The sequence below is a fragment of the Schistocerca piceifrons genome, chromosome 2 (assembly GCF_021461385.2).
Source record: "Schistocerca piceifrons isolate TAMUIC-IGC-003096 chromosome 2, iqSchPice1.1, whole genome shotgun sequence".
NCBI classification, from domain to species: Eukaryota; Metazoa; Arthropoda; class Insecta; order Orthoptera; family Acrididae; genus Schistocerca; species Schistocerca piceifrons.
This window is the reverse complement of record NC_060139.1, coordinates 257,765,372-257,787,620: the sequence shown is the minus strand read 5'-3', so window position 1 is coordinate 257,787,620 and position 22,249 is coordinate 257,765,372. Positions and strand designations below refer to the sequence as shown.

Here is a 22,249-nt window from a genome sequence, read left to right as displayed (position 1 = left end):
AGTGGCATGCCATAATAACATGAGTAAGGGAATGCTCAGTCTCCAGGAAGAGTATTTCTTACAGAAGATAACAGATGCAACTGAAAATATGTTAAATGGAAAAAATAGCATATGATAATATTGACGCTAATTTATAACTTATATTGTAAATAAAATACTGATTCGATAATTAAAATTATTTATAATGTATGAAAATAAAATAATTAAAAATAATAGAATGGACACACACACACACACACACACACACACACACACACACGTGTCTCTCCTTCCCTCCTAGCCACCCTTCCACCATCTCTAATCCCAGACCGCCCCCCCCCCCCTACTCTTGCCCACTGCAGTTTCTGTGAGCCCTCAGCCAGTCCTTCCAACCCTGCAAGAAGTGAGGAAGACCACTGTGCAACCAGAAAGGTCATATGCAGTGTAATAAATAGATGTGACCTACCGATTGGAAACTTATGCTGTGTCCAACTAGTGCACAGAAAAGAACCCATGGTTACATGAAAAGGATAGAAAAATGAGAGTAGGTGATAAACAATAGTCATATATTTGCATATAGTTAAATAATTTAAACAGTCTACGGTTTTGGCGGCAGTTCAGCTTTTTAGCATACCCATAAGATGCTACAGATCCAATACCCAGTGGCCTACAGAGATGGGAAGCTCTCCATAAAATCATACAAATTTAAAACAACGAAAGTCAAATTTAAAACAACGAAAGTTGTACAACTTATTAAGTGAAAATTACTAGGGGTGGCCAAATTTAGCTTGAAAGTATGGGTACCACACCGCACATGGACATATTAGTGGAGGTATCCATCAAACTACGAAATGAAACTAACGGTCATTATAACAGTTTGGTCTATTACCAAAACACGTAAAAATGATTTATCCACTTAATCGAGAAAGTGAACATTTAAGAGGTCGACAGTGGACTGCAAATAAGAAATATACCCTTGCCATCGGCTGTGGGATAAGTAAAAGCACAACATACATTGCTAACACGGCCAATGACTAAAGAAAAGATTAGTGATTCAAGGAAAAGTCCCAGACGAGCATGCACGAACACGAATACTCTTGGTCAAGTGCATGATGGGTGCAACTAGCTGGCTGTGAAGATTGGAACTGTGATATGAAACCCCGATGCAAATTAGCAGACTTCACACTCGCCTCCAGTCAGTGGTTACAAAGACAGCATATGCACTATTAATCTGTGAGAGGACAGAAGACGCTCACACTAGAGGCTGAAAATTGTAAGTTCAGCCTGTGTACTTTACTCTAAGTCAGAGACACCTTTCTCTGCAGTCCTCAGACCCAACGTTTTGCTTCAAGACGTGGAAAAAGTGTCGTCTGTGGCATCACCGAAGTAAGTCTGTTTCGACTTTCCTTTACAAAACTTAGCTGGTTCTTCCAGTGTCGGAATCTCATCAGCCAACTGGAGCAGACGTCAAGAGTTCTGACCAATGATAGTTTACTGGAACAGGGTAGCAACTTCCTGCTCTTGCTGGCTTTGTCACGGTTAACCAGTAAAGCGTCGTGTGGGGAAGAAGGCAGAAAGCCTCGCCCAATACGTGACAGCTTTTCATTCATGACCAACCAGAAGCTCAGCAGGTACGCATATGCAGGAACTCACCCCTTCTACCGAAATAATTATGATGAGCCAAACACAGACATAGTTTAATGGCTGCTACCACACAACAAAGGCTTGCGTTGTCATGCAGCCTTCAGATTCTTCTCTTAGCTGCAAAATATTCCTTTTCGCTTCCTGTACAATACAATTTTTGTGGCATGTTGCACAGCCTCCTTAGCGCAACTGCTGAGTGGACACTGCCGACTGTCTTACCCTACTCTTTACCTGCGTAGAGAATGGCTTTCAACTCGAGACAACTTTACGGCTCTTCTGGACCCCTAAGTTAACTTCCCATTTGCGAACCAGCTAAAGGCTTCCTAGGCTGCTCAAATAACAAGACAAGAGGAAAAGAGATGTAGAAATAATTATCAATGCAATCATTGGCATTAATAAAAATTGTATGCTGCTTTCATGCAGCATTAATGATCTGACTTGACTGACAACGTGAATCTGTATAAAAAATTATAAAATAGGTTATAGGACAGTTTGGGACTAAACTGCCATGTAACACTAACAAGAATAACTACGGATCTCCTAATGTTGTTGTTGTTGTTGTTGTTGTCTTCAGTCCTGAGACTGGTTTGATGCAGCTCTCCATGCTACTCTATCCTGTGCAAGCACCTTCATCTCCCAGTACCTACTGCAACCTACATCCTTCTGAATCTGCTTAGTGTATTCATCTCTTGGTCTCCCTCTACGATTTTTACCCTCCACACTGCCCTCCAATGCGAAATTTGTGATCCCTTGATGCCTCAGAACATGTCCCACCAACCGATCCCTTCTTCTAGTCAAGTTGTGCCACAAACTCCTCTTCTCCCCAATCCTATTCAATACCTCCTCATTAGTTACGTGATCTACCCACCTAATCTTCAACATTCTTCTGTAGCACCACATTTCGAAAGCTTCTATTCTCTTCTTGTCCAAACTATTTATCGTCCAGTTTCACTTCCATAAACGGCTACATTCCATACAAATACTTTCAGAAACGACTTCCTGACACTTAAATCTATACTCGATGTTAACAAATTTCTCTTATTCAGAAACGCTTTCCTCGCCATTGCCAGTCTACATTTTATATCCTCTCTACTTCGACCATCATCAGTTATTTTGCTCCCCAAATAGCAAAACTCCTTTACTACTTTAAGTGTCTCATTTCCTAATCTAATTTCCTCAGCAGTACCCGACTTAATTCGACTACATTCCATTATCCTCGCTTTGCTTTTGTTGATATTCATCTTATACCCTCCTTCCAAGACACTGTCCATTCCGTTCAACTGCTCTTCCAAGTTCTTTGCCGTCTCTGACAGAATTACAATGTCATCGGCGAACCTCAAAGTTTTTATTTCTTCTTCTTGGATTTTAATGCCTACTCCGAACTTTTCTTTTGTTTCTTTATTGCTTGCTCAATATACAGATTGAATAACATCGGGAATAGGCTACAACCTTGTCTCACTCCCTTCCCAACCACGGCCTCCCTTTCATGTCCCTCGACTCTTATAACTGCCATCTGGTTTCTGTACAAATTGTAATAGTCTTTCGCTCCCTGTATTTTACCCCCGCCACCTTTAGAATTGAAAGAGAGTATTCCAGTCAACATTGTCAAAAGCTTTCTCTAAGTCTACAAATGCTAGAAACGTAGGTTTGCCTTTCCTGAACCTTTCTTCTAAGATACGTCGTAAGGTCAATATTGGCTCACGTGTTCCAACATTTCTACGGAATCCAAACTGATCTTCCCCGAGGTCGGCTTCTACAAGTTTTTCCATTCGTCTGTAAAGAATTAACGTTAGTATTTTGCAGCTGTGACTTATTAAACTGATAGTTCGGTAATTTTCACATCTATCAACACCAGCTTTCTTTGGGATTGGAATTATTATATTCTTCTTGAAGTCTGAGGGTATTTCGCCTGTCTCGAGCATCTTGCTCACCAGATGATAGAGTTTTGTCAGGACTGGCTCTCCCAAGGCCGTCAGTAGTTCTAATGGAATGTTGTCTACTCCCGGGGCCTTGTTTCGACTCAGGTCTTTCAGTGCTCTGTCAAACTCTTCACGCAGTATCTTATCTCCCATTTCATCTTCATCTACTTCCTCTTCCATTTCCATAATATTGTCCTCAAGTACATCGCCCTTATATAGACCCTCTATATACTCCTTCCACCTTTCTGCTATCCCTTCTTTGCTTAGGACTGGGTTTCCATCTGGGCTCTTGATATTCATACAAGTGGCTCTCTTTTCTCCAAAGGTCTCTTTTATTTTCCAGTAGGCAGTATCTATCTTACCGCTAGTGAGATAAGCCTCTACATCCTTACATTTGTCCTCTAGCCATGCCCGCTTAGCCATTTTGCACTTCCTGTCGATCTCATTTTTTAGACGTTTGTATTCCTTTTTACCTGCTTCATTTACTGCATTTTTATATTTTCTCCTTTCATCAATTACATTCAATATTTCTTCTGTTACCCAAGGATTTCTACTAGCCCTCGTCTTTTTACCTACTTGATGCTCTGCTGCCTTCACTACTTCATCCCTCAGAACTACCCATTCTTCTTCTACTGTATTTCTTTCCCCCATTCCTGTTAATTGTTCCCTTATGCTCTCCCTGAAACTCTGTACAACCTCTGGTTTAGTCAGTTTATCCAGGTCCCATCACCTTAAATTCCCACCTTTTTGTAATTTCTTCAGTTTTAATCTACAGTTCATAACCAATAGATTGTGGTCAGAGTCCACATCTGCCCCTGGAAATGTCTTACAATTTAAAATCTAGTTCCTAAATCTCTGTTTTACCATTATATAATCTATCTGATACCTTTTAGTATCTCCGGGATTCTTCCATGTATACAACCTTCTTTTATGATTCTTGAACCAAGTGTTAGCTATGATTAAGTTGTGCTCTGAGCAAAATTCTACCAGGCGGCTTCCTTTTTCATCTCTTAGCCCCAATCCATATTCATCTACTATGTTTCCTTCTCTCCCTTTTCCTACACTCGAATTCCAGTCACCCGTGACTATTAAATTTTCGTCTCCCTTCACTACCTGAATAATTTCTTTTATCTCATCATACATTTCTTCAATTTCTTCGTCATCTGCAGAGCTAGTTGGCATATAAACTTGTACTAATGTAGTAGGCGTGGGCTTCGTGTCTATCTTGGCCACAACAATACGTTGACTATGCTGTTTGTAGTAGCTTACCCGCACTCCTATTTTCCTATTTATTATTAAACCTACTCCTGCATTACCCCTATTTGATTTTGTATTTACAACCCTGTATTCACCTGACCAAAAGTCCTGTTCCTCCTGCCACCGAACTTCACTAATTCCCACTATATCTAACTTTAACCTATTCATTTCCCTTTTTAAATTTTCTAACCTACCTGTCCGATTAAGGGATCTGACATTCCACGCTCCGATCCGTAGAAGGCCAGTTTTCTTTCTCCTGATAACGACGACCTCCTGAGCAGTCCCCGCCCGGAGATCCGAATGGGGGACTATTTTACCTCCGGAATATTTTACCCAAGAGGACACCATCATCATTTAACCATACAGTAAAGCTGCATGCCCTCGGGAAAGATTACGGCTGTAGATTCCCTTTGCTTTCAGCCGTTCGCAGTACTAGCACAGCAAGGCCGTTTTGGTTAGTGTTACAAGGCCAGATCAGTCAATCATCCAGACTGTTGCCCCTGCAACTACTGACAAGGCTGCTGCCCCTCTTCAGGAACCATACATTTGTCTGGCCTCTCAACAGATACCCCTCCGTTGTGGTTGCACCTACGGTACGGCTATCTGTATCGTTGAGGCACGCAAGCCTCCCCACCAACGGCAAGGTCCATGGTTCATGCGGGGGGGGGGGGGGGGGGGGGGGGAATCTCCTAATAGAATACTATAATTAAATAATTTTCTTTAAATTGTAAATAACAGATGTTGTCTAGAATGAATTAGTAAAACATGTTTGGTTAGAAACAAAGTAACATTCAGTTGCATAAGACAGAGTTTTACTTCTCTACGTGATAAAAATAGTTTTCTAATGATGCGGACGGATGCAGAACCCATAGTCAGCGAACATTTTCACTGCTGTGTACTAGAGAAATGCAAGCATGTGAAGAACCCACTTCCTTAGGTCTCGCTGCCCACAACTCGTTCTCCATGCAGATTGGCTTCACATTGATGGCAGTTCCCTCACCCTCCATCACATGAGTGAGCACTCGCCGAGTGTGAAGCAGCAAGCACCTGGTCCTGTTTTACAGTTACGGAAACATGGAGACTATTATTACGAGGGTCACTCGAAAAAAAGTTAGCAATATTTTTTCTAACATCCAATTTATTTTCCGTTCTTTTGATATTTTTACAGTATTTCCAGACATTCTTGAGAGACAAAGCGAAATTTTCCCACATATCGTGACAAAAAATGAAAACACCTAGAGCCGTCCTTATGATTTTAATTTATTTTGTTGTTACCAGTTTCAGCGCTTCATTGCGTCATCTTCAGGCTGTCAACTAGTTGAGATGGCAGTTGATGGTTGGAGTGCTGACACATTATCTGCGTATCCAGTAATGCTCACAACTGATGGGTTATGCATGGGGATCTTATCAACCTGTACGGCATCAAAGACAGCCTGAAGATGACGCAATGAAGCGTTGAAACTGGTAGCGACAAAATAAATTAAAATCATAAGGACGGCTCTAGATGTTTTTATTTTTTCTCACGGTAGTAAACGGCCGTCGTTCCAGAGACATCCTGCTAAAAGGATGGACATACAAAAGCTTTTCCCACATAATCTCTATCCTCTTAAACTTCCTAAAATCACCGTAAAAATAAGGCCTGTACAGTAGAAGTCAGGATCAGCATTTTGGGTCACTGTTTAAAGCCTTCACAAAGGAGTCATCTTCAAATCTCATTCCATCTACATCTACATCTGTATCATACACTGCAAGGTAACTAACAGTGTGTAGTGGAGGTTACTTCTGGTACCACTAACTACCCTGTTCCATTAGCGAATAGCGCTTGAGCAGAATGATTGTCAGCAAGCCTCTGTATCGGCTCGACTTTTCTCTTCGTGGTCACTACGGGAGATTTATGTGGGAGGAGGTAATATGTTGCCCGACTCTTCCTGGAAAGTGCTCACTTGAAATTTCAATAGTAAACCTCTTTGTGATGCATAACCCCTCTCTTGTAACGCCTGTCACTAGAGTTAGCTGAGTATCTCTGCAACGCTCTCGTGCCGGCTAAATGACCCCGTGATGACACGCGCTGCTCCTCGTTCGGTCTTCTCTGTCTCTTCTATCAGTCCTACCTGCTACGATAGATGAACAATACTGGAGAATCGGTCGAACAAGCGCCTTGTAAGCCACTTCCTTCGTGGATGAGTTACATCTCCCTTAAGCTTCTTCCTGTGAATCTCAGAGTGGCATCTGGCTTTCCTACTATTTATGTTATTTGGTAACTCCACTTAGTTTATGGTAGACACTGTTTCCGGCCGTTTGTCATCAATAGTGTATTTGTACAGAAGTAGATTTCTTTTCCTATGTATGGGCAGTATGTTACATTTATTTCCGTTCAAGTTCAACTGCCAGAGTCTGTACCATTCAGCAATCGTCTGCAGGTCACTCTGGGAATCGGTACTGGCTTCTGGTGTTTGCTACTTTATTATGGACAACCACATGATCAGTGAACTGTCTTCAAGATTATCTGACTCTTGCTACTACATCATTCATAAACACTGTAAACAATAACGGTCCTGCCACACTTCCTTGGAATACTGCAGAAATTCCCTTCACATCTATCGATTTTGTTCCATAAAGAGCGACGTGATGACTTCTGTCTTCAAGGAAGTCTTGAATCCAGTCGCAAATCTGCTCCGACACTCGATAAGCTGGTATTTTTTCACTGAACGGCAGTGCGGGACGGTGTCAAATGCCCTCCTGAAGTCAAGGAACACTGCATCAACCTGAGCGTTTGTCCACGGCGCGGTGGATCTCATGGAGGAACAGAGCGAGCTGAGTTTCCCCAGGATCTCTGTTTACGGAATCCTTGCTGTTTTTATACGGGATATTTCCTTTCTCAAAAAACGTCATAATTCTTGAGCATAAAACATATTCCACAGTTTCACAACAGACTGACGTTAGTGGTATTAGCCTATAATTATGTGCAAGTGATCTACGACCCTTCTTGAAAACGGGAATGGCCGGCAATTTTTCCCATTCGCTGCATGCCCTTCGTTGCTCCAGAGATCTACGACAAACTGCTTCTAGAAAGGCAGCAAATTGTTTCGCATAATCTTTGTAGTATCTTATAGGTATCTCGTCTGGACTTGAATACTTTTTACTACTAAGCGATTGCACTTGCTTTTCTGTTCTGCGACTGATTGTTTAAGTATCTATCATTTTGTTGCTCGTACGATGATAGAAAGGAGGGACTGAATTATGATCTTCCACTGTGGGAAAATTTCAGAAGACCGAAGTCAGTATTTTGGCCCTTCATATGGGATTCCTTCACTTTACTAAAGAAGTGGAAATCACACTGTGCCAGAACAAAGGTGTAGGGTGGAAGATTCAGTGTTGTTCACCCAAGCTTTGTGATATCCGTGGTAGTCTTCGCACTGAAATGTGGCAGCGTCTTGTCATGCAACAGCATTGCATCATTATGCAACAAATTCAAGCATTAAGTTTTTTAGAGGTTTGCCACATATGTGTCAGAATTGATTGTGGTTCGTGTGGCATGGTTTCCATAAGCAATAACCCTTCTGAATCAAGATACGCAATACCCATCACCTTTCCTGCTGAAGGCGCTATTTATCCATCTTTAACTACTTTTCACGATGCTATTCTATCGATTGCCTCTTCGTCTCTGGTGCAAAGTAATGCAACCAGCTTTTATCTCTTGTCACATTTGCTGCACGTAAGTCATCTACAGAATTCTTACATTGTTTCAAAAGTTTGGTGCACACTGTCTTCTGTGTTTCTTTGAGGACGTCAGTCAACATTCTTGGAATCCACGTAGTGCAAATGTTTTTCAGCTTGAACTGTCTCAATATCTTGCACACACTCGCTTGTTCTATTTGCCCTCAGACCGACAATTCGATCACTGTATGCGTTTGTCAGCCAAAATTACATCGTGAATACACCGCACATTGTGAGGATTTTGTGCAGTGCATTGTCTGCCGCCGCGCTGGAGGTCCCCAGTATTGGATTGCCCACTGTCAGCCGGTAAACTGCTGGCCCAACGACCAACAATACTGCGACCAACAGCGTCATGTGCCTACACATTCTTCAATTTCTCGTGAATGTTTGTCTCGTTCTAATGACGCAGGACCACTCTAATAACAGCACATTGCCGGCCGCGGTGGCCGAGCGGTTCTAGGCGCTTCAGTCCGGAACCGCGTGACTGCTACGGTCGCAGGTTCAAATCCTGCCTCGGGCGTGGATGTGTGTGATGTCCTTAGGTTAGTTAGGTTTAATTAGTTCTAAGTTCTAGGGGACTGGTGACCTCAGATGCTAAGTACCATAGTGCTCAGAGCCCCTTGAACCATTTAACAGCACATTGCTTCAAATATCAAGTGCAACAGACATCTGGACGAAATGCTGTGACAGCGCTGCTTGAGGAAAGAGGTTGAACTAAATTTCAATACAACTGAGAAGAATGTTTCTACGATCTCCGTGAATAGCAAAGATGTAGAATAAATGTGGGGTTTTGGAGAAAGCGTTGCACATTCTTTTGGAATGACCCTCGTATATGGCTTCATCCTAATTCAGAGAAGTACCGTTGGTGAATAAAGAAAGCGGATCGCAACCGTGCTCTTTGCGACTTGCAACTTGGTACGGGATACGGGGAGACGAATGACTAAAATCAGGAAGTACCTCGGCGTGCGGCTGGCGTTCGACTGAAATCGGAAACCAATCTTATGACACTCTCCGTTGGGCAGATATCGGAAATCAGTCACGTGACGTGACGTCACTCGCTCGCTGTGTGGTGCGATCTTTGTCCTGACTGTCAAGTTTACAAAAGAGAATTCGATCGCAGCAAAATATTTATGGCAAGCAAAACTATGACTGCTGCTCGTTTTATTCGCAGCAATTGAAGATGTGCCTACCTAGCAACACCCTCGGAAATCGCCACATATTCACATATAAACAGCCAAATATTTGTTACAGGCATGAATATAAATGTCATTGCTGCTCGTTCAGTCCTGTATAACCACAGCCTCGGAAATCGCGACGTATTCGGAAAAAGCGGTAAAGTATTTGTGGCAAGAAAGAATACAAATCTCATTGCTGGTCATTTCACTCGCAGCAATTTCATCTTTCGTCTTTTAATCGGAGTGAAGTCACAAAACTGAAGAAACTGACAACTAGGAGACCACACTCTTATGTGTAAATAGCATCGAATATTGCACAACATAGTTCTCTTACCTGAGAAAGAAAGTCCCAGAGTGTGTTACATATTGGAAGATGGGGAAAAAAGAAAAGTTAGCTTGTACTAGGATGCGAACGTATTTTCTTCAACTCTGCTCTCATCGTCTCTAGCTGTTAAGTTCGTAGCACTTTTCCACAACTTTAGTAAACACAACAGTTACACATAACAAAGACGTTGGTCATCAGTAATATATTCTCCTTCACTATTTACAACAGTCCGTTTTTTAGAGGCGAAGAAAGATGTTCGGAGCACATTTTCATCTGGAATGGAATTCCCTTGAAGGTTGTTCGGTAGAGAGCGGTAAAGGTGAAAATCTGAGGGCGCAAGATCAGGTGCATAAGGTGGCTGTAGAATGAGTTCCCAAGCCAGCTCCTGTATAGCGTTTTTTGTCAGTATAGGGGAATGCGAGCGGGAGTTATCGTAGGGCAGCGACACTACACGGTATCTTCCTGGTCGTTGTTCTCGGACTGCGTCTCAGTTGTTGACAATAAATGTCTGCAGTGTTGGTTACACCTGGGGAAAGCAATTCGTAGTACACCAGACCGTCGCATTTCCATCAGATGCATAACATTGCCTTTCATGGATGCGTGCAGGTCTTTGTATAGGGAACCTCTGCTTTGCTTGGGCTGAACCACACCTTTTTTTCCCCCTTATGTCAGCATAAAGACACCTTTTCTCGTCACCAGTGTAAGGTTCTCATATGCTTTCTGCTGTTGTAAATAATTCACCTTTATTTTACTGGGAGAAAGATGAATGAGCGCACTGCATGAGTAGCGAATAACGTCTTTGACTCTGTGTTCAGTTATATCTGTGGTTGACTCGCTGGTAGATACTTGGGAGGGTCATTATGTTTAATACGCTGAATGCTCCTTACAGGTTTCTCTTGGTCCCAGTCTTGGTATACAACTAATTGCTTTTCTTTTGCCATTTCAATACACTGTTTGTGCGTGTTGAATTATCTCATAACAGACTCCCATATTGTAGTTGTGACTGAAAGAATGCTTAGTAGCAAAGCATCAATAAAATTTTACTGACAGGATATCTTGGTTTACACAGCAGGAATATCACACGTGCAATTCTACTTGTCAGATACCTTATATGGACATACCACGAGAGCCTTTGGTCTATTTTTAGTCCCAATAGTTTGACACTGTGATTCTCTTCTTTCCGTTCCTTCAAATTAAAACAAATTTCCTCCGTTTCTGTGTTGTTTATACATAACTGGTTAGCAATACACTACACCCAACATTTTTCAAAAAGTTCATTATTTTTGTTTACCACCTGCGGAGATCATGGTCATATCATCAGCATATAAGACTTTTTTGCAGGCTATATAGTTTGAGAAGTCATTAACATAGACAATAAAGAGGAAAGGTCCAAGAATGAACCAATGTGGAATTCCTCTTTCAATTTTCATTAGTTCTGACCTTTAATTGTTCACATACACTAACTGTTGCCTGTTATTTAGGTATGCTTTAATCAAGTTAAGTGGTTCGTCTGCAGTACCACAATATTCTAATTCAACAATTATCTCATGTGACACTGAATCAAACGCTTTAATTTTATGAGTGTTGTACAGTTGGTCAGTTTCCTTTCAAAAGCACTGTGGATTTCTGTTATCAGGCTTTTAATAGCTTTTATGGCTGATTGATTAGTTTTAAACCAAACTGGCTGTCATTAACTAATTTATTGCTCTCAAAATACATGTAAATCTGTGTTTGTGAACAGCTCTCTATGATCTTGGCCAGTATAGGGACAATTGATCCTGTTCTATAATTATATGGTATTTCTGCGCCAGTATTTTTGTTTGTGGGGAGTGTAACCATAATTTTAAGACAATCAGGGAAAATTCAATTTTCAAGGATTTTATTTGCAAGGTAGAGTAGAGGAGTTCTAATTTCCTTAATTATATTATTACAAATTTACTGAATTCATAGTAGTCCTCTGTTCTAGAGTTGTTCAGCTTGTTTACAGAGTTATTTATATCTGTAGCAGTTATTCTACTCCAGTTAAATCTTTTATCTGTTTTATTCTGTTATTGTAAAAGAAAAGCTTCCACATCAGTTAAATCGTCACTTTTTGGTACATAGGCATTTACTGAATTTACGAAGTGTTCATTGAAAGTGTTACAATTAATTGGGCTACTGATTTATTCGTTTCCCATAGTTGCCTCACTTTTAACTATGTTCCAGGCAGCTTTACATTTGTTTTTAGAATTTAAAATATGCTCTTCATTTGCTTTCACTTTTGCTGCTTTAACTTCAGATTTGTATATCTTTCTTACGTTTATATATCTGTTCTTGTTTTCTTGACTGTCTTCAGTTTTGTCCCTCAGCATTAGTAAATGGATTCTAATTTTACTGAGGTGTGGGATGTACCACTTTTTTGTATGTTGTGGTTTATGCATATTGCTAGGGTTACAACTCTTTTCAATAAGAGGGCAGTTACTGTCTAATGTATTTTTTACATTGGATATGAATGTAGAAAAGCTTTCATTTGTATCTTTGTTGATGATTACTATTACAGCCCATTCTATTCTACTCAGTTCATTTCTCATTATTTCAATGTTCTCTTCCTTCAGAGCTCTATATGTAGTTGGCACCCTAGTGTCATCAAGTGTCAGATTTACAATTTTGAGTCATATGCCATCATGGGGAGATAGTCCTAATTCAATGGTATGTCACTCTACGTGATTACTACACACATTGCTAATTATATTGTCAAGGTATGCCTCCATTCTGGTCGGTTTTTCATTTAAGTAGTAGTAATTCATTGTTTTTAAGATATATAGGCTGTGTACCACATTTGTTCACTTTTCTCTTACATCTATATTAATGTATCCTGTGATAAATGTTTTATATTGCTTATATTTGGCACCTAGTAAGATTGATTCAGAGAGTTTTTATTCGAATATCTCCACATCAGAAGCCAGTGATTGGTAAACTGTTGCAATAATGAGTTTCTGAGTGTATAACCAAGGCAGATGCTTCAAAAAGTCTTTCAACAGACAGGCTTGTGAGGTCTGTGACTGAATACTTTAGATTGAGATTTTTCTTGATGTAAATTGACACTCCACCATGGACATTGTTTGGTTTTCAGTAGCTTGTTTGCTAAAGAGTAGTCAAATGGTACAAATAAACTTATTTCTGCACTTTTATTCCAATGTTCATTCACAGAGACTGGCATACTTAATTTTCTCTAGCCAGCAATGTAGTTCACTGACTTTGTTTCTTAGGGATTGTACATTTATATGTAAGAAATGTAGTTCATTTTTACTGCAAGGTGGAACATTGCTTACATTGGGCTTATTTTGATTATTTACTTTAAATGTGTTTTTTGTATTATGTTCTGAAGCTCTTTGTTTTGACCAAGTCTGACGCAGCCTTATATGTTTCCCTCATCTGGTTCTGAGTTTTGTGACATATGTTTTAAATTGCTGAAGCTAGATAATTTATTATTTACCATACTAAGTATTTTTTGGGCCAGCAGTGTCTAAGTTAATCCACTTAGACCCTGACCATCTCTGGTATGACAAGTTCACGAGCAGTTACAACTGTCAGAGGGTTGATGATTGCAACTGAGACATTCCTTAATACCTAAAAGCATTATATTTTTAAACTGTTTGCAAATTGTTTCAAAATACTTGTTAACTTTGGCTATTTCCCTGTTTACACATGATGATTCAATTAAATTGTAGCGATGAGGTATTTTAAATAATATAACATTTGTGTTTGTTAACTTGCCCAGTGTTGTCTTCAGAGCTGTTGTTGCTGCTGCAGCTGTTTCATTATAGTATACATCATTGGAACCAGCTATAAGAACTGCAAAGTCACACTTTGACAGATTAATGCAATCTTCAGTGTTGGTGAGGATTTGATTGAATCTTGCTCCACTTAATATCTAGCTGACTACACAAGTATAATCAACGTTTTGTAATTACGCTTCCTATCTGTACTGGATCGAGAAAAAGTCAGAAAATATATGCGCTTATTTTGTGTAAACATCTGATATTATGCACATAAACGAATTTGCTTTCTTACAAAAGCATATAACATTTCACATACATTCTTGTGGAATCGTTAGAAAACTAATGCTGCATGCGGGATTATTATACTGTTTTCCTCTCCAGTGGAAGTGGTGAACTACAAGAATCCATGGTGCCGAAAAAAGAGTATTCACTAACAGCAATTATTCTGTCGCTTGTTAAAAAGAACTGTCAATACGTTTCAACTTGACTACATGTAAAAACGATCACCATTGCTTTATTATCAAGAATTTCGGAGAAACTACGTTAGCTGCACTACTACATGTGCAACAGTAGTATTACAGTTCATTGAATTGTCAAAATCAGTGCTTTATTTTAGCTATAAATGGGAAAAACTGTAACTGTCAGTTCCACTTCACACAGTGCGTAAAGATGGGAACTCGGCTTTCTGCCTCGAGTCACGTGACTTAGATGTTCGTTTCAAGCCTTATGACGCCAGAGATAGGGACATGCGCGGCCTGCGTTACATATGGTCTATGGTTAATGTAAATTCGTTCTCTTTGTTTTTCATTATGTCACAAATTACGTAATTAGTTGTGATGTCTGTAATTTTATTAATGAGAGAATTTTGAAATTATTATAGTCTTCTTCTGTTGTGCAGCCTTTTTGTCAAGAACAAGAGTTTCATTCCTCAAAAACGATTTTGTTTGAAGTAAAACCCATCTCCATGATTCACAGTGACGTTTTAAATTCTCTGTCATGTTTGCATTGTACTTTACGCCACACGCAGTAACAGATGATATGACACAAAAAAAACAAAAAAACAAAATTAGAGTCGATCCTGTATCTGCTGATTTATATTTTCTTTCGGGAATGTCAGCATTCCAGACACAAAAACAGCATTGTGAGTAAGAGGTTAGTCAGTATTATCTCAGGGCAGATATTACCTTCCATTCTTGAAAATACCGTGTAATCTGGATTGTTAAACGTCGTGGTAGCAGGTAGATTAACTTTTAGTATAAGTACTGGTAATTTCAAACAGTTATTTTCTTCCGAGTACAGCAGTAAGGTATTTTTGTGGATATTCGAAATCAAACATTGCAGTTCATATCACCCAACGACCATAATGTACTTCGGTTGTGAGTTTTAGTTGTATAGTTTTCATTGTGCACGTAATTAGTTTCTTTTGGCATTTAATTGGATTCATTTTGTTTATTTCAAATTTTGCATTTCATGAAGTTTAAGGATTTATTTCAGGACACTGTTCACATGCGCTACACGGGGCCATCGAACAGTCAGTTTTGCTCAGCAATTGAGTACGATACTTAAAAGTACATTTTACATGAAGAGAAAGTTTTTGAAATTAATATATTCAGTTTTCTCACATACAGGATTTTTTTTTTAGAATGTTTACACCAGTAACGATACAGGATAGGAATGGTCGGTGTTGGTCAGGAGCCAATTGATGACGAACGAGCAGAGATGCACATACGGCCACCTACGGCCACCCCTGATTTTTGTGATTTTGGCTTAGAGCATGCGGTATCCACATACCCAATTTTTGAATCTTCCACACTGAATGCAAATGTCGCACAATGGTGGATTATGATCACGGTTCATCACATTTGCCAGTTCTGGAGTACACTGACGTGGATAATTGTGGATTAATACGTTTAAGAGACCGTTACCAAACCCCAAAGGTTTTTCAGAATTAATTTCAGAATGAGAAAACAGTTCTCTTGCGCGCTCTGTCCAATGGCTTTATCACCATACAGGCCGCAAATGTTTCCGGTTGCCTTCGCTGTTGTCACCTCTCTACTGGACTCAAACAGAAGAATATGTCGGAAATGTCCCGATTTGTCCACTTGGCACTCCATTTTCTAGCGTCCGCAGCTCCGCTCAGTATCTTCAAGTGACAGAATGACAATACGTAAACTGAAATATCAACAGTGAACTACAAATAAGAAATGACAACCGATAAATAAAGCTTTAGCAACCGGAATACTAACATGCAAAACAAAGTGTTATGCACTCGTCGAATCCATAACCAAAGTGATTCCATACAATTTTGTTAATCTTAAAATCGCCAAAGGATTTTTACGGCCGATGTGTCATTAACAGAGGTTTAGTTGTAACTAATTTTGACGTGTCTGTGATAAATCGTCAATGCGCTGTTGCCTTGAAACCACATACTGTCTTAACACGTAAGTTACGCTACTGGCCATTAAAACTGCTGCACCACGAAGATGACGTGCTACAGACGCGAAATTTAACCGACAGGAAGAAGATGCTGTGATAGGCAAATGATTAGCTTTTCAGAGCATTCACACAAGGTTGGCGCCGGTGGCGACACCTACAACATGCTGACATAAGGAAAGTTTCCAACCGATTTCTCATACACAAACAGCAGTTGACCGGCGTTGCCTGGTGAAACGTTGTTGTGATGCCTCGTGTAAGGAGGAGAAATGCGTACCATCACGTTTCCGACTTTGATAAAGGTCGGATTGTAGCCTGTCGCGATTACGGTTTATCGTATCGCGACATTGCTGCTCGCGTCGGTCGAGACCCAATGACTGGTAGCAGAATATGGAATCGGTGGGTTCAGGAGGGTAATACGGAACGCCGTGCTGGATCCCAACGGTCTCGTATCACTAGCATTCGAGATGACAGGCATCTTATCCGCATGGATGTACCGGATCGTGCAGCCACGTCTCGATCCCTGAGTCAACAGATGGGGACGTCTGCGAGACAACAATCATCTGCACGAACAGTTCGACGACGTTTGTATCATGGACTTTCAGCTCGGAGACCATGGCTGCGGTTACCCTTGACGCTGTATCACAGACAGGAGCGCCTGCGATGGTCTACTCAACGACGAACGTGGGTGCACAAATTGCGAAACGTCATTTTTTTTCGGATGAATCCGGGTTCTGTTTACAGCATCATGATGGTCGCATCCGTGTTTGGCGACATCACGGTGAACGCACATTGGAAGCGTTTATTCGTCATGGCCATACTGGCGTATGACTCGGCGTGATGGTATGGGGTGCCATTGGTTACACGTCTCGGTCACCTCTTGTTCGCATTCACGGCACTCTGAACAGTGGACGTTACATTTCAGATGTGTTACGACCCCTGGCTGTACCCTTCATTCGATCCCAGCGAAACCCTACATTCCAGCAGAATAATGCACGACCGCATGTTGCAGGTCCTGGCCAGCATATTCTCCAGATCTCTCACCAATTGAAAACGTCTGGTCAAAGGCGGCCGAGCAACTGGCTCGTGACAGTACGCCAGTCACTACACTTGATGAACTATGGTATCGTGTTGAAGCTGCATGGGCAGCTGTACCTGTAAACGCCATCCAAGCTCTGTTTGACTCAATGCCCAGGCGTATCAATGCCGTTATTACGTCCAGAGGTGGCTGTTCTGGGTACTGATTTCTCAGGATCTATGCACCCAAATTGTGTGAAAACGTAATCACATGTCAGTTCTAGAATAATATATTTGTCCAATGAATACCCATTTATCTTCTGTATTTCTTCTTGGTGTAGCAATTTTAATGGCCAGTTGTGTAGTTATAGGAGAGCCACTAGCCTGCCGTACCTACGTAGTTGTGCGGCGGCATGGTGAAGAGGAAGCGGCCGTAGTCGCGGTGGCGGCCGTCGGCGTCGCTGGCGGCGTACTCGAGGCTGAAGGACCGGCCCTCGCAGTCGTAGCCGCACCACGGGCAGTGGAAGTGCAGGCGCGGCGGCCGCCCGCTGCCGGAGAGGGCTCGCTGCGACAGCCGCAGCCCGCGGCAGAAGTTGGTGGCCGGCGCGCCGCCCAGCGACGAGAAGCGCAGCACAGCACCTGCGGCGCGAGGGGGTCCCGTCAGCGCTTGCGGTCGATAAAGAAAAACTCCAAGCCCCCAGTCAATACAACTTGTCGATTTTATCAATGTCGTACAACGAATTAAACTGCTTACAGTCATCCGCAGATTTCTGATCCCAGAACTTCCTAGTGTGCTATCATGTTTTCCAGCTATGTGTCGTGTAAATATTTGAAAGTGAAAACATGTCTCCGTATCACAATACTTTGAAGTAAACGCAACTCACAAAAGAATATCACAGCAGAGTCCACACAGATACCTTGGCCGGTAGATGCGCGATCGGCAGGGCTTCCATGGAGAGAGTGGTAGTGGTGGGGGTTGTGGGCAGTCACTGTAGGGGAAATACTGGGCGCTGGAGGGGAAGCGTCGTTCTTAAATGAAGCTTCCGCTCATATTCCTTATAGATATTAAATGGAGCCCTTCCACGTGCAAAAACATCTTTCAGCTCTGCTTTAGTTAGTATCTAAAAAGAATTCTGGAGGAAATGCAACAAAAGCACCGATTTATTTTCGCGTGACTTGTTAATCATTAACTTTTAGATCAGCGTTATAAGTGTCACATTTTGAGTCAAACCTACACTTTTCTCTTGTTGCCATCTTAAAATTTGCTTCCTTTGCCAAAACACAGCGGAATTTACACAGTCTCACCTCACTAACATGTTGTGCAGAGACAGTTAAGAGAATTTTGAAACAGTGGTTTGTTAAGTTTATTAAGTGATGAACTGTGGAAAATTAATGTCTCTGGCTTATGAAAAAGCATATCCTCGGTACAAAGTACACCTGCAATGTCCTCATTTAAGATCTTCCAAAACCTGTAACATTTCTCGTTTCACCAACAATCAATGGCTCTTATAAATTACATTCTATCAAAAAAGTGTGTAGTTACTGGAATAGCCAGGTAGATAATGAAGTTTTTTCTTAACAACCATATGGCAAAATACTGTCCTCTGTGTGCTATTACTTGCCAAATCTCATTTCAATGTCTCAAAGGGTGTATGAAATACGAGGAATGTTCTGAATATTTCACTCTGGTTTTATCGTTGGTATGCCTGACCGCAAATGACCATGCTACATCAGATCAGTTTTCTCGCCATTGTTGAAGATAGAGACCTCCACCCAAGTCTAAAGGAAAATTCAATATCATTTCTAAACACACACCCCCACCATACATATATATATAGTGATTCAGGAGGAAAGGTACACACTTTGAGGGGCGATAGTATTAGTGATTCTGAACAAAAAACTTTATATGGACGTATGCCCTATTCCGAATGGTTTCAGAGATAGAACACATTTAATATCACTTTTGTACCTATTTCTTGAACAACTCGAAAAAACCGCACCCTCCAGCGAAAAGGTGTCGCAGTACAAAATTAATCTATATTGAATTTCCTACAGATAAGGTCTATTCATTTTTTTCACTAGAACTAATGGTTTGTGCTAAGAGAGTACGAAAATGTTGAAAACCTCGCTCGACGCGCATGCGCTGTAGCTTACGTAGTTTTTGTAGGCCAATTTGAGATAGTTTCCCGACTTTATAGACTAAAAGTGTCCCGTATCAAACTGTTTGTCTCAACTTGCTACCTCAATGTGCTACCTCAAATTGGCCTACAAAAACTACGTAAGCTACAGCGCATGCGCGTCGAGCGAGGTTTTCAACATTTTCGTACTCTCTTAGCACAAACCATTAGTTCTAGTGAAAAAAATGAATAGACCTTATCTGTAGGAAATTCAATATAGATTAATTTTGTACTGCGACACCTTTTCGCTGGAGGGTGCGGTTTTTTCGAGTTGTTCAAGAAATAGGTACAAAAGTGATATTAAATGTGTTCTATCTCTGAAACCATTCGGAATAGGGCATACGTCCATATAAAGTTTTTTGTTCAGAATCACTAATACTATCGCCCCTCAAAGTGTGTACCTTTCCTCCTGAATCACTATATATATATGTATGGTGGGGGTGTGTGTTTAGAAATGATATTGAATTTTCCTTTAGACTTGGGTGGAGGTCTCTATCTTCAACAATGGCGAGAAAACTGATCTGATGTAGCATGGTCATTTGCGGTCAGGCATACCAACGATAAAACCAGAGTGAAATATTCAGAACATTCCTCGTATTTCATACACCCTTTGAGACATTGAAATGAGATTTGGCAAGTAATAGCACACAGAGGACAGTATTTTGCCATATGGTTGATAAGAAAAAACTTCATTATCTACCTGGCTATTCCAGTAACTACACACTTTTTTGATAGAATGTAATTTATAAGAGCCATTGATTGTTGGTGAAACGAGAAATGTTGGAACTGCAAAATGTGAGATAATTAATGTCTTTATTATCAGACGTTTTTGAGAGCAATGTGTGCTGCAGGCAATGTAGAAAGTGTGGTGTTTCACGGAAAACAAACATACATGTAGGACCTGCTTGTGAATTTGAGCTGATGTGCAATTATAGCAAACGCAATGTTATTTTTTCAATTTCTCTTATGTTACTGCAGATACAGGTGAACTATTTGAAATACACATAAGACTGGTTATGAATTACGATCTATGGGTGAGGACAGGGCTGCAGCTGCCGTGTTACGTGGTCTGATGAACCTTCCTGCTCTAGCCTCAAAATTTGACAAACGTGTCATTGTAATAGGCTCTGCTATTGATAATATAGCATAGGGAAATATGAAAGATGTAGTTGAGGAAGCTGTTTTTGAAAATAATAAAAACAGGGACCTGTCCATAGCTTTTGATGGGACCTTGCAGGCTACATATTTAACAGCAGGCGAGGTATCTGAATGGCATTATTTCCCAAGCATTGCAGATACAAAGATAAAATGAAACATAAACATGAAGAAGACATGAAGAAGGTTGTATAATAAATTATTATGGTTCAAGTGGTGGTATGGAAGTTGCTGGAGTAAGAAATATTTATCAGAGCTTAGTAAAATGATATAACATTAGGTACATAAATTATCTTGAATACGGTGATTCAAAGGCTTTCAAAGAAACTGAGGAACTGAAGCCCTAAGGAACTATGTGAACATTTGAAAACTGGAATTCGTTTGGCCACATTCGGAGAAGAATGAGATCGAGACTTCGACAACTCAAAGCTAGCATGAAAGGTAAGAGATTGAGGAACGGAAAAACTTTAGATAGTAAAAGACTGAAACATGCTGTTATAGATCATATTCAGAAGTGCTATAGTCTAGTAATTATACATAATACAGTAAATGCAGCATTAATGAGAAGAGCAGTCTGGGGAGGCAAGGAAACTAAACAACAATACAGTCACCCTCATTATTTGCCATCTGCCATAATGGACGAAATAAAACCAATATTATTCCAAGATTTCGCAGGTGTTAGTCTACTAAAAAAATTATTCAAGGCTGGACTCAGAATACAAATGAATGTGTGGACCATGTGACATGAAAAACACTACCTAAAACTGTGTATGAGGGTATAAACACTCTTCAGTTTGGCGTTTATGATGCTGTTTCATCTGTGAATCAGGGGAATATAACAAAGTGCAAAGAAAATGGGGCTGTGTGTAGATTTATGAACTGCAGTAGCTATACTTTGTTTAGGCAAAGAATGGCTCACATCTTCCGATAATGCAGTAGAAATCTACTCAAAGATGGGTAGACAGCATAGGAGAGCCATGAAGACGAAGCCACTGTACAATTCTGATGATGCTGCCTATGGAGCAGATGTGAATTGAAGTAAAAACTTTCAAGGTCATTTCCTATAACTTTAATTTTTGTGTGTATGGGGTACACTTCCTCAGAGTTTATTTATAATAGAAAGATGAAATTTTCAGAAGTTGATTCTTAAGGACTTTTAATATATCTGAATTAAAAGATTTGTGAAATTATTTTGAATTAAAGGATTTGTATTTTAAAATACTTGTTAAAATATATAACTTTTTTAACATTTATGACAAATAAAATATCTCAAAAAGTAAACTGTCCTTATCCAAGACGATTAATTCAGTAGAAAATCTGAATATATATTCGCATTCTGTCAAAAAAAAATCAAGATTATAGTCACAGTAACTCATGAGAAAAGTTCCTAACTTTTGGCTCAATTAAATGTCTAAGCATAGGGCATTCTGTATAGCCTTACGTGACACAGTTTTAAAATTATCCAAATGAGTAGGCCCCCCATGAAAGCTATTATCCTGTTATGGCCTTTAGTTATTACATATCCTCAGTTCATGAGTGCAAATTATGGGGTGATGAGTTAAACAGATTTCAACATTAGAAATAAGAACTTCTTACAGGAATCCTAAAATACAGCATGAAAACGGTTGTACTGTATCTATGTAATTAGCAAGCAATCACGAATGTCATGTTGTTGTTGTAAATACATATA

At 40.3% G+C, this 22,249-nt stretch overlaps 1 protein-coding gene across 1 annotated transcript in view; it reads right to left on the bottom strand.

The window, feature by feature from the left end:
- Window positions 1-22,249, bottom strand: part of LOC124775307 — a 314,651-nt gene that overhangs the window by 96,791 nt on the left and 195,611 nt on the right. Inside the window, exon 5 of the mRNA XM_047250143.1 lies at window positions 17,621-17,866. Within this exon, the coding sequence (XP_047106099.1) occupies window positions 17,621-17,866 (246 nt within the window). The remainder of the gene's footprint in view (window positions 1-17,620; window positions 17,867-22,249) is intronic.